This window comes from Callithrix jacchus, chromosome 5, assembly GCF_049354715.1.
Source record: "Callithrix jacchus isolate 240 chromosome 5, calJac240_pri, whole genome shotgun sequence".
In the NCBI taxonomy this organism is placed as follows: domain Eukaryota; kingdom Metazoa; phylum Chordata; class Mammalia; order Primates; family Cebidae; genus Callithrix; species Callithrix jacchus.
The window spans coordinates 141,114,868-141,128,361 of record NC_133506.1 but is presented as its reverse complement, the minus strand read 5'-3'; the positions used below and the strand labels follow the sequence as shown (position 1 = coordinate 141,128,361).

The 13,494-nt window shown below is 37.7% G+C and overlaps 1 protein-coding gene across 1 annotated transcript in view; it reads left to right on the top strand.

The window, feature by feature from the left end:
- The first annotated feature begins 26 nt into the window (after nt 1–26).
- MICU2 (mitochondrial calcium uptake 2) overlaps nt 27–13,494 on the top strand; it is a 104,055-nt gene continuing 90,587 nt past the window's right edge. The window contains exon 1 of the mRNA XM_002748896.7: nt 27–256. Coding sequence (XP_002748942.1) covers nt 47–256 — 210 coding nt within the window. The 5' untranslated portion in view covers nt 27–46. The remainder of the gene's footprint in view (nt 257–13,494) is intronic.

Here is a 13,494-nt window from a genome sequence, read left to right as displayed (position 1 = left end):
CAGTGGCGGTGAGTGACAGGCGTCGCGTAGCTGCGCTTCCGCAAAGATGGCGGCGGCTGTAGGGAGCGGCGCTCGGCTGGCGGCCTGGGGCGGAAGACTGCGGCGGGGGCTCGCTGCCAGCCGACGGGCTGTGCCGAGTCGCGGCTCTTTGGCAGCCGCAGTGGCCGGTGCGGCCCTTGCAGGAGCAGGAGCCGCCTGGCACCACAGCCGCGTGAATGTCGCGGCGCGAGAGGGCAGCTTCACCGTCTCACCACAGGTACGGAACGAACTCTTTCTGTGAGCCGCAGCCAAGCTCCTCCCTCCCCTGACGCCCCTTGACTAGGAGTGGTTTGGTACTGGGCGGCTCTGGCTGTTTCCTGGAGCCGGAGGTAGGGGTGTCGCTGCAAGTCGGGGCGCCTTGCAGCTGGTGGGACTCGCTCCTTCCTGGACTGTCTCCTTCCTGGACTGTCTCCTTCCTGGACTGTCCCCTTCCCCAAGCCCCCGAAGACGTTCGAGGCTGGTGACTGGAGATTTTGCCTCCCTTGGGAGAAACCCGCGGTGCGGATGACAAACTGGCCGCACTAATTTAGTAGTGACGAGTGTGGGTGTGTCTTAATTCAAGGCTCCTAATTCAGAATCTCTCAGCACCTCGCCCCTTCCTCCCTCTCTGGTCAGTGAAGTGGCATTCACATCCGAAGGTGGTGTGCGTCCAGTTACCCCTCTGGGATATACTTTTGTTAACCTTTGTAACTAAAAGTTTTACTACCTCTTCTTTGTATAGCGTGGTGAAGTTCTGTAGATGGCTTTTTTTTTTTTTTTTTTTTTGAGACAGTCTCGCTCTGCCGCCAAGGCTAGCGTGCAGTGGTGCAATCTTCAGCTCACGGCAACCTCTGCCTCCTGGGTTCAAGCAGTTCTCCTGCCTCAGCCTCCCGAGTAGCTGGGGACTACAGGCGTGCGCCACCATGCCCAGCTAATTTTTGTATTTTAGTAGAGACAGGGTTTCACTGTGTTGGCCAGATGGTCTGGATCTCTTGACCTCGTGATCTACCCGCCTCGGCCTCCCAGAGTGCTGGGATTACAAGCCACTGTGTCCGGCCCAGTTTGCTTTTTCAAGTCACGAAAGTGTCAGCCATAAAAATTAACCTGTTGATGATTTCCAGATTTTATTAGCAACTTTAAAGAACACTATTTCACGATTATTAGCCTTACTACTTTAGTGGACCATATGTTCTAAGCAAAAATTGATCCTAAAACTTCCTTCTATTAAGTCGTCCTGGCGCCGTGGCTGTAATCCCAGGGCTTTGGGAGGCCTAGGTGGGTGAATCACCTGAGGTCAGGAGTTCGAGACCAACCTCGCCAACTGGTGAAACCCGGTCTCTACTAAAAATATAAAAAATTAGCTGGGCGTGGTGGCGGGCGCCTGTAATCACAGCTACTCGGGAGGCTGAGGCAGTAGAACCACTTTAACCCGGGAGGTGGAGGTTGCAGTGAGCCAAGATCTAGCCATTATACTCCAGCCTGGGCGACAAGAGCAAACGCGATCTCAAAAAAAAAAGGTAAGAGTCAAGTTCCCTAGTTCAAGATAAATAATGTTGTCATGTAACACATTTGAAAATAGGAAAGAGTACTACTTTAAAATTTTTATAAGCAATGTTTTTACATATGAACTTTTTTGAAAATTGAAAGTATTATTTTCTTTGTTAGATTTACATTATGTTTTTCTAACAAAAACTCAGGGAACATTCAGATACAGTAAAAAAGAGGAAAGAAGTCCTTGTGAATTAAAATTAAGTATTGGCAAGTGATATTCCTTATTTGTATTAATAAATAACATAAGTAATATTATATTAATGTAATGTAAACATATATAATGAAAAGATATATCATCTAGTGTTTTTATAGCATTTTTGTGAATCTTATTGCCAAGCAGTTTAGTGTATTCATCATCATTTTCTCTCTCCCCTTAATTCATCCTGTTTAAGACCCTTAGGCTAATCTTCTCCAGAGAAGTGCTTTAACCACACAATGTAACCTTCTTTAGAAACCTTAGTGTCTCATTTTGCCAGAGTAAAATCCACATTTTAAAACTTTGTCATTCAGAGCCCTTTATAGTCACACTCTGACCTACTGCTGCTACTCAGGCACCTTCCCACTAAAGTGATTCACTCACTATTCTTGGAACAAGCCTTAAATACCACTCACCCCCCTGCAGCATTTGTAGATTCTGATTTTACTTACCCATCTCATTGGTTTTTTTTCTGGCCCACTTCTAGTCTTTCTCCTTTGAAATCTGACTTGACTCTAAAAACTTCACACTAGTGTAGTTATTTTGGATTCTCTTCCCAAGGCTCGGCTCTCCTTCCCTGCAGCTTTGTAACTTTAATCTCCTTCCCTGCAGGTTGTAAGTTTAAGCTTTGTAATGTTAATCTTTGTAACTTCTACCATTTTATTATCAATTGTTTTATAAGGTCTGTTGGCACAGCATTTGCCTCATCTGCTGTTGGACCGAGACAGTGGTTCTCGTCCTTTTGCCACCACGGTGGACGTGTCTTTCAGCATCAGTGTCTGAATACAGGAAGGATTGAAAGGAACCTATAGCTTGAAAACTTTGCCTTCACCTCAGTGATTTTGATACATTTCCCTAAGAGGTGGGGCTGTTAATCCTCCTCTGCCACTACTTTGGGGAGGTGTACATAGTTGAGCTAGATATATACCAGAATTTTGGCTCGTGATGAATAATCTCATCACAATACACTTTCTTATGCACCAGTACAGTTATCTTACTTAGTATTCCAAGTTGGTAAAATCTTCCTGATGTGGCCCTGTAATAATAGTGTTATGTTCTTCATTTCAGTCATTACACTAAGTGCTTTTTCCAATAAAAATATGAATTTGTATTAATGGAGTCCTACACTTTTCCACTTCCCACTGTGACCATCAGCTTGCATTTGTGAGGGTCAAGCAGGAATTAAGGGTAGAGTGTCATGTCATAAAACAATAGATAAATTGGAAACCTCCTTTTTTCTTTACTTTCTTCCTTCTCTCCATGGGTCACACCAGCCTTCTAGTCAATTTTGATGAGACAACCTGGATACCCTGGTTGCCGGTGAAGGACTCACAGGCTTATTATGGGTTTTTTCAGTGGGAGCCTCTGAACACTGCTGCTTCTAGTTGACCATCTTGGCCCTGCCGTAAGGATTTTCATGTTTGCATTATATGCAGTGCCGATGATATATGGGCATTTGATCTGATCCAATTCATCCCTTTTGTTTCTGCAATTATTATCCTCAAGGAACTTAAAAACTCAATAAAAGTGAGCTTTTTAGTATTGTTCCTCTAGCACTGAACCAAGAGCTTGGCATTTAGAAGGTGTTCAAAATGTTAGTTGGATAAACATTCCATAGTTTGAAAATAGTTTGACCTACTCCCCACTGGAGATTTTGCCTGCCATTATTTACTATTTGCTTTGTATAAAATTCCTGATAATTTGGTATAGCAATTGAGGTTTAGGATATTTGAAAATAAGGTTATAAGACATTGTAACCTTAATAAAATATAAAATCATATTTTATATTTTTAAGATGAGGTCAGTGTGATGGTTAATATTATGTGTCAACTTGGCTAGGCTATAGTGCCCAGCTATATGATCAGTGACCAGTCAAGATGTAACTTTGAGAGTATTTTTTAAATGTGATTAACATTTTAACCACTAAACTGAGTAAAGCAGGTAGCCCTTCATAATATGGGTAGGTCCCATCCAATCAGTGGAAGGCTTTAAAAGCAAAGACAGAGATTTCCTAAAGAAGAAAGAATTTGGCCTCTAGACTGCATCATAGAAACCAACCTCCCTGCAGATTTTAGACTCAAGACTGCAGTGTTAACTCTTACCCAAATCCTAGCCTGCTAGCCTGCCCCATGGATTTTGGATTTGCCAACCCCTGCATTTGAACCACTTCCTTAAGTATATCTCTTTCTCCTTCTCTCTCCCTCTCCCTGCTTGGATGTGTGTGTGTGTGTGTGTGTGTGTGTGTGTGTGTGTGTGTGTGTGTATGTCTTGTTCTGAGGTGAGGGAGAGATATATATACATATCTTCTCTTGGTTCTCTTTGGAGAACACTGACTGATATAGTCGTTGGTTCTGGGAAGTGGTGTGCTGCTGTGACAGACACCTAAAAATGTGGAAATAGGTTTGGAATTGGGTTTATGGTAATGGGTGGTAACTGAAAGTCGCATTTATTAGTGATGAAATTGAATTATTTAGCAAAGGCAGTTTCTAAGCCAAGTGTTAAAGGTGTGGCCTTAGTTTTCCTTGCTGCACATAGTGAAGTGTGAGTGGTGAGATAAAGAAGGAATTGTTAACCAAAAAGGAACCAGAACTTAAAGGTTTGACAAATTCTTGGCCTATCCATCTTGCAAAAAATGAGAACGTATGCTCTGCAGATAACACAGAAGACTGTGTTTGAGCACCTGTTTGCTGAAGAGATGTAGTGTGACTCATGGATCCAGTCACCCATCTCAGAAATGCTGAAAGGGATAGAGAAGGGATGAAATGAAAGAAGGCTGTGGGACTTCTGGGAGTCCACAGGCTGTTAGTCTGTTGCCTTTCAAGTAAAGGGAAGAGTGACCCTAAGGTTGGGGTCACTACCTGGTGGGCCCAGAGGATGAGCATCAGATTCAGACTGTCTGACTTTACTATGGTGTGAAAACAATACACATTCAGTAGAAACCATACTTCAGATTTTGAATTTTGATCATTTCCTGGCTAGCAATATGTGATGTGATACTGTTTTCTCAATGCTGAGTAGCAGTAGTGAGCTGCATCTTCCAGTCAGACACACAGTCATGAGGATAAACATCAATATTCTACAGTGTACTGTGTTACCCAACTGTAGGCTTAATGTTAAGTGTTCTGTGCATGTTCAGGGTAGCCTAGGCTAAGCTATGGTAAGATGTATGGTAGGTTAGATGGATTAAATGCATTTTCTACTTAACAGTATTTTCAATTTGTGATGGATTTATCAGGACTTAACCTCATCGTAAGTCAAAGAACACCTCAGACTTGCTTGGAATCTGTGGCCTCTTGTTTTCCTTCCAATTTCTGCCTTTTGGAATGGGAGTGTCTATCCTATTCCTTTCTTACCATTGTATTTTGGAAGCAGTTAATTTGTTGCCTCATTTCACAGCCTTACAGAAGAAGTAGAATTTGACTCATAACTGATTTTAATGAAAGATTTGGGCCTTAGTAAGATTTTTGGACTTAGAGTTGATGCTGGAATGATTAAACCTTTTGGAGATGTTGGGATGTGAGGAGGACATGAATTTGGGAGTAACAGAGGGTGGATTGTTAATGAGTTGAATTGCATCCCCCTCAAAATTCATACATTGAAGTCTTAACCCTTATTAGCACAGTATGTGACCTTATCTGGAAATAAGATTATTGCAGATGTGTTAGTTAATGTGAGATCATATGGAATAGGTTGTCCCCGATCTAATATGACTAATGTCCTTATAAAAAGGGGAAATGTAGACAGAGAGATGCACACACAGGGAGAACACCATGTAGAGATTGGAGTTGCCACAAGCTGATGAACTACCATAAAAGTTGCTTTCAAAGAAACATGACAGACAGGAGATCATACCCTCACATCAGAAAGTGATTTCCCCAGGGGTTAAAAGAAAGGCAAACAAGCTGAGTGGTCAAGAAAAGATGCCATTTTGTCACTGCATTCAAATTATGGCAGATAAACTAAAGATAGTTTGAAGATTAATAAATGGCATTAGGGGTCTTTTTTCTCAAGACCGGCTTACAAGTCTTAAGTCTTCTTAATATTTTTCTTTTTTCTATAACTTGCCTGGAATTTGGATGTAAGGCTTTTCTCAAGAAAAAAAATATAACAGAACATTGTATTCCAAAAGCTTAGTTGACATGTTTAGATTAATTTTATATGATTGTTTATATAGTTAATTCTGTTATAGGAATTAATTATAAATGTTAAATTTGATATTATTTACTTAATAAATTTGATTTGGATGTCTTTATGTCCAGAGAAAGCAGAATGCCTCCAACTGTGCAATTCAAAGTCTCACTTATTTGAATGTATCAAAAAAAGAAAAATCAAGATTCAGTATTCACTGAAATTTCATTTACTTTAAGTGCACATTTAGCTTTTAGTTCTTATAACTACCATCTTAAAGTACTTATACCTGACTATTTAGCTTTTATTTATCATTTTACTAATACTTAGTATAGTCCCTAGTTCATGGTAGGTCCTAATAAACAACTGTTAACTGAGTAGGTCAGTGGTTGAATGAATAGTAAGAGTATCCAGCTAAAGCTGTGCTTAAAATGACTTAATTCAGTACAAAATCAGTGTGCCTTTCCTTCCATCTGTAATTCATTCATATTTTTCCTATGCCTACTTGCATTTGCAGTTTTAAAGCATTTTCACCTATGACTGAGTAGTGGCTACTTTCCAAAATGTTCCTTAATTTAGGTTTGGTTGATGTTTGCTCATGATGTATGCACTTTTGTCACAAATAACACTAAAGCCATACTGTGTTCTTTTCAATGCATCGTATTAGGAGGTACACAAATTAGATTTCTACCGGTGGTAATTAGTTACTTTTATCATATAGTAAAAAGACATCTGCCAAGTTTTTTCACTGAAAACTTCATAAGTACTTTGTACTCATTAATTAATAAGTATTTTGTGGGGAAATAATTTTGTGGCTTTCTAGGGCTTTCTCTCCACTGTTTACTCAGTATTCATTTATATCTACAGGATTATAAGCTGATTCATGGTTTCCCATTTTTTCAGAGTTCCCACTTATTTTGATACTCAATCACCCCAAATGCAACCAGTCTCCTAAAAGCCGGTGCCATGAACACTCGGTACTCTTCTCCTCTCGTCCCTGGCAACAGGGAGGAAGGAAGAAAGGGTACAGCCAAGTCTTGATTAACTGATCTGAGAGAGGAGAGCTTTTAGCTTTGATGTACAAAATGACAGATAATTTTTCTAGCATATAGTAGCTTATACTCTCTAAAATGTCAGACAAATCATGGGAAAGAGGGAAGAAGATCCCTGGGAAAGTGACTCCTAGGAAAACAAAATTAGGCATCTTCTCTCGCCAACTTTAATGCATCACTTTTCTATACTATATTTGAATGTTTGTATATTTATGCTGACCTTGGTACTGGAAAGATTTAAAGTGACTTAGAAAAATGCCACTGTAAGTTAGAATTTTTAAATGGAGAGAAAAATGAGAGTAATAAACATAAGCCATAAAGACTAAAAGGTATGCTATAACACACCAGGTTTGTTGGTTCCCACCCATAATCCCAGCATTTTGGGAGGCCAAGGTGGGAGGATTACTTGAGGCAAGGAGTTCGAGGCCAGCCTGGACAATATAGCACGAACTCTTCTCTACAAGAAAAAGAAAAAAAAAAAATAGCCAGGATTGGTGGTACGTGCCTGTAGTCCCAGCTGCTCAGGAGACTGAGGCAGGAGAAACGCTTGAACCCGGGAGTGGGAGGTTTCAGTGAGCTGAGATCATGCCACTACACTGCAGCATGGGTGACAGAGCAATACTCCGTCTCAAAAACCAAACAAACAAAAAACCTGATGGTTAACTGCTCTGAAAAATAAAGAAGTAGATTCAGGGAAATACGGGCCACATCAGAGGGATCTGTAATCTGCTACTGCAGCAGGTAACCCAAATAGTTAGTGGGAGAGGGAATAATTTACAAAGCTGTGAACCTTAACCATGAGATGGAACAATTACAATGAATATAGGACCAATTCCCACAAACTTCTAATGGCTTTCTTCTAGTGAGTCAGCTAATTGGGGTTTTTTAATGTTGCTGTAAACTGTTATCTAAAAAATGTTTTTTCATAAATCTTGGTATTTGAGTTTAATACAGGTAATATATTGGGCATTAAATTTAAAAATCATTAAAATTCTAAAATAGAGAATACCAAAGATGGTTTGCTTTTCTTTGATACTATTTAAATTCATATTTTGAACTGATTTTTTAATTTTGTGAGTACAATCTGACTAAAAGAGATGGTTACAAATTTTAAATAAAAGCAAGAAATGTGGACCAGTATGTTTAAACAAACAGAACTACACTTTTAATAACTTAGGAAGTGAATTTGCAGTTTTATTAGATGTAGGGCCTTTTTTTTTTTGCATGTCAGTGAATATTTTAAACACTCAATGTAGTTAATAAGATGGATCTATTTTAATTTGCTATAATCATAAAATTAAATTGGCATAGCTTTCTTTTATTTCAAGCTGTTTGACCATAATTCGTATTGATTATTTTTGTGAAAAAAAAAAGATGTTAATAGGACATTAACAATAGGTAAAATTGGAACTTATTGGAGTGTACTGCTAGTATATTTGTGTGCTGTGCATTAGTTTAATGATATTGCATGTAAAATTGGTATGCCAAGGACAGTAAACTTTACAGCAACATACAGAAGTTTAATAACCATGAAACATTGTAATCCCAGTGAAGACTAAAGCTTTCTTGCAACAGTAAAGGAAGAATGCAAAGAAGTTTTTATACTTTATTGCCTCAGGTAAAAATGTCTGTAGAAACAGGTAAGTGATGACAAAGCTTTGATGTTAATAAACCTAAATGGAAGTTACAAATCAAAGTGTGTAAATGGCTAGATTATGAAAAGAGAGATGACAAAGTTATACCCTGTACTTACATGTAATTTGTGCTTTTGGCATAACTATTTGTCCTGCATGAATGAGAGGTTGTCTTACTTTTCTTCCTCATATAATGGGACAGTACTTAACAATCCTACTGTAAATCTATGGAGTGACTTTTCTGGGAGGCCAAGGAGAAAAGAACAACAAATTGTAATATAAAAACAAAAGCATATTTAACCTTTTCTTTTGCATGTATATTGTTTAGTGGAATCTGAGTAAATATTACTGTTTGTTCTTGTTCTATAAACTATGTGTTTTAGTAGATAATGAATTACAACAGTACATAAACATAAGCCACTTATAGTAGCAGTATATGAATTTAAATGTTTTATGTGTAGTTTAAAAAGTGGTAAATTGGTAGAGTAAATCAGTAGTAAATATATCCTCTCAATAACTCTTCATAAATAAGATTATTAAATGTTTTCAGAGTGGAATTTCAATATAAAAATAATATTTAACAAATTATATTTTTAAGTATAGCCTGGCCCTAAAATTTTCATAGGCATCTATGAAAGTTCCATAGATATGTGGTATATGGAATAAAAGTTGAACTCTACACACACACCTTATTTCCAAGGAAATAAGTCGTTATAAAATCTTAAATTTATCCACATGGATATTATTTGCTTTGTGTTATGTACTAGAAACTTGATACCTTACGATCATAGGCATCTTTGTCCTCAGTCCCTCATCACTTAAGCTGTATATATCCTGGAAATGCAAACCATTTTTAAAATTAGGCAAAATGAACTTTAAATATGAAAGCACAATGTGTTTCCACAAACTGTCCAGATATTTCAAAGCAACATATGAATAATGCAGCACATCTACTGTTTGGAATTGTCATTCTTCTCATTCACTAGTATATACAATTAGAAGATTATATACAGTAAGAAGTTGTAAACGGGTTGATTTCTACATTTCTTAAAACGTAGGAGATTAAATACAGGTGACAGGACACTGGAGAGCAAGAAAATGGGGCAAGGGCTAGTCTCCAAAACAAAATCCAGGAGATTAAATTACACTATTGAGTGTTTTAAGGACAAAAACCTTTTCAGTTTAACCTGGTAGTAATTGCCCAATTAAGAAACCAGCTCAAATCAGCACATTTTCAATATGGCTCTGCGTCCATTCAACCCTAGTCCTGGGAAGTTCTGGAATGCTTGGAATGCTGCAGGACTGAATTCCAGGTCAGGGAACTGCTCTTTCCATGATAGGAGTAGTACTGCTTTGACTGTTGCTTTAGCGGAAGCCCCATGGATGGAGTTGTGACTGCCCTACTGCAAAGAAAAAACAGTCAATGGCTGAGCACCTCCCAAAGACTCATTTAATTATCAGATGATAACTGATCCAGCTGCCTACATATGTTGAAGTATATATGAAAGATTTATCTGTCCTAGTAGTTCTTAATCTTAGACATACCAAGTGTAACATACTTTAATGGCAAGCCAGAAAACAGTGATTGAGGAAGCATTGGGGTTTAACTAGGAAACCATCGGAATCCAAAGAAGACAATCAGTAGTATATGTTCCAGAGACACATTTTTCTTTTCTAAAAAACTTATTAGTGACTGATCACCTTTTATCAGTGATTGGAGCTTGTTTATTTATTTAATACTGCAACTTTTTTGTTTTTATTTTCTGCTTTTAGAGACAAGGTCTTGTTCTGTCACCCAGACTGAAGCAGTGGTGCATCATAGTTCAAGGCGACCTCCAACTCCTAGACCCAAGCCGACCTCCCTCCTCAGTCTCTCAAGTAGCTAGGACTACAGGCACAAGCCACCATGCCTAGCCCAACCTTTTTGTTTTTAAATTAGTATTTTGTATTTCATTAGTAAACTTGACCATTAGACAGTGCCTAAATTCATCTTAAATTATAGTCATGAAAAGATTGCTTCCTGAAACACTGAAGAAATAATTTTTTATTATGATTACTGAAATTCCTTGACATATATCAGGAAGGGGGCTAGAGATGTTGCTTGTTTCTCGATTCTTTTTTCAAAATTACTTATGTTGGTTTTTTTCTTATTGAAATACTGTATATTAGAGAAAAAGTAGGGGAAAAGTCAACAGGAAACTTGTAAAAACCGTCTTCTTCCTATGATGACTTGAGAAGACTAGTTACTATTAAAGTTTGGCTGTTGGGTCTTGAGTAGGTAGGTTTTTTTAACAGAAATAAAGCTGTTAGTGCTGAAGCGAAGAAATGATTGTGGTAGTTCCAAATCATGTCAGTAGAGGGAAAGTGCGACGTCCAGTCCCTTTTGGAGACCAGCCCTCACCCCGTCTCCTAGTTCTCCAGTCTCTTGTTACCCATATTTCTCTTTAGTTGTTCTCTACTATTGGCTATAAGTATTTATCATACTTAATGTGATGGCTGCTTTCTTATATAGAGCGGGGGAAGGCAGCCTGCAGTGGCTTTATTGCCACATTGGGGAAAAGGTATAATGAAAACAAAAATCAGAATTATGCAGATAGGCATGTAAGATTTTGATAAAGACCAAGCTTTTATTCAAAAATTTTGTGTAGCAATGATTTCCTGTAGTTCTTTGCTTTATTCATGCTAGATAGCAGTTTTGTGTATTCTTCATTTTAATTAATCTGCTTTAGCTGGTGACATTTTTAGGTGACCTGGCATTAATAGACTTTACACTTCATACTTAGTCATGTTGGGGAATCTCTTTTCTTTTAAATTTTAAAAGAGACCTTAACTGCTGGATATCGAAAAGGAATTAAGTCAAATATTCAATCTCAACTGTTTAAACTTCATTAACTATATACATTATTCTAACATGTGCAGTACTTAAAATTGAGACATTTTATTTTGCTGGTCATTGTATTTGACCGTTTTATCATTCGTCTTTGAATAGGGTGTAAATCATGATTATGTACTAAAAGTTATGTATTCTCTTTCCCAAAAAATTCACATACGTGTTTCACACAGATATCAGGGAGTTATGAACCCCAGAAGTATGATTATGTCATGTAAGGTTAAGAACTTCTGCTGTAGGCCAGGCACAGTGGCTCACACTTGTAATCTTAGCAGTTTGGGAGGCCGAAGTGAGTGGATCACCTGAGGCCAGGAGTTCGAGATCAGCCTGGACAACATGGAGAAACCCCATCTCTACTAAAAATACAAAAATTAGCCAGGCTTGGTGGCACATGCCTGTAATTGCAGCTACTCAGGAGGCTGAGGCATGAGAATTGCTTGAACCCAGGAGGCAGAGGTTGCAGAAGCTCTGCTCTAAATTTTCAGGTTACATCCTTATCCCTTTCTGGTTCTTAATATTCATCCTTCACATTATAAAATGTTTCAAAGGCTAGATCTAAAATTATTTTCCACTTCACTCTTTGATTATGTCACTGCTAATTTTTACATGCTGTTACCTTCAGATCATGTAATTGATGATATTTGCCTCTTACTCTACCAGTTCTTCTCTTTTGTTCTAACTCTGTACATTCTCTCTTCTAACTCTGTTTTACTAACTTATTCTGTTTACAACTTTATAAATGGAACAGACACCTTTGTTTGTTGCCACCAACCTTCGTTGTACGAGGGAGCTTCTTCAAGTTTATTCACTCTCTAGCCTGTAAATGAATTGGGGTATTCAAGTTCTCACAGCCTAAGAAGTCTACCCATAACTTCAGGAATATTATTACTACTGGTAATAATATTTATTATATAAAGTTTTATAAAATTATATGTTAAGGGACTGTCTAAAACAGCCCATAAATATTTAGAAAGTAATTTTAAACTAAACAAACTGACACAATTCATTCAGGTTTTCAAATATTTAAGAGTTACTCTTTCGTACTTCACAAGCAATTCAAGTTTGGAGATTTGGCTTGCCTGGATCATTGTAGAACATCAGGCTCTGTCTATTCTAGTCTACCAATGTCTGCTCCACTCTCTTCCCAAGATCTAACTAGGATTATTCTTTATTATAAAGACACAGGAGTAGATGTGCCAATACATTTTAAAAGGGAAAGATTACCCAAATGCTAGCTCTGTCCATGCCTACCCTTAAAAGTATGTACATACAACTTATAAACTACAAGCTTTCACTGGTTTTGTTTCTTATATAAGATTCTAGAATTCTTGGGGATTGAGGTAAAGATTTTTCTTTAACCTGCACCAAATAACTTTATATTTGGTATAGACCTCACTGCTGCCTGGGCAAAGGCCAACAATTTTACTTAGTATATGATTCACTGGGACAGTTTTATACTGCTTCCTGTGCTTGAGGTTAAGATGTAGCACTCACATTTGACACCAACTGTTGTAAAAAAAAAAAAAAAAAAGTGTAGGGGCGGTTGAAGGAGAAAAATGACCCTGGTTCTAATGGTGGCAGTTGAAGTAGTAAAGTGGGAAATTGTTTTCTGCATATTTCATTGCAGTTTTACTTTAGTTATGCTTGTTGCTACTGTAAAGCATAACAGAAAAATCACAAAACTTGTTGGTGTTTCAGTTGTTATACTGCAAATTCCGTTGTGAAGTTTTTTAGAATCTTCACTGTTAAAGTATCCTCAGAAATTACTGAGAGCACGGGTATCTTATGAAATATTTCAAAAATAATAAGGTAAAAGTCGAAAGGGAGACTTTAGCAGATTTGTGCTAGATCTTAAATGATTTGCTGTATATTTGTTCGTGACTAATATAAAACAGAGTTTTGCTTGAACAATAAATTAATTTTCCAGAATATTATATAACCATATCTGCATTACTTTATTTTGTATTGTGTGATTTATTTATAAACATGAACAGAAATATTAATTGCATGTGTCTTAGTACCTTT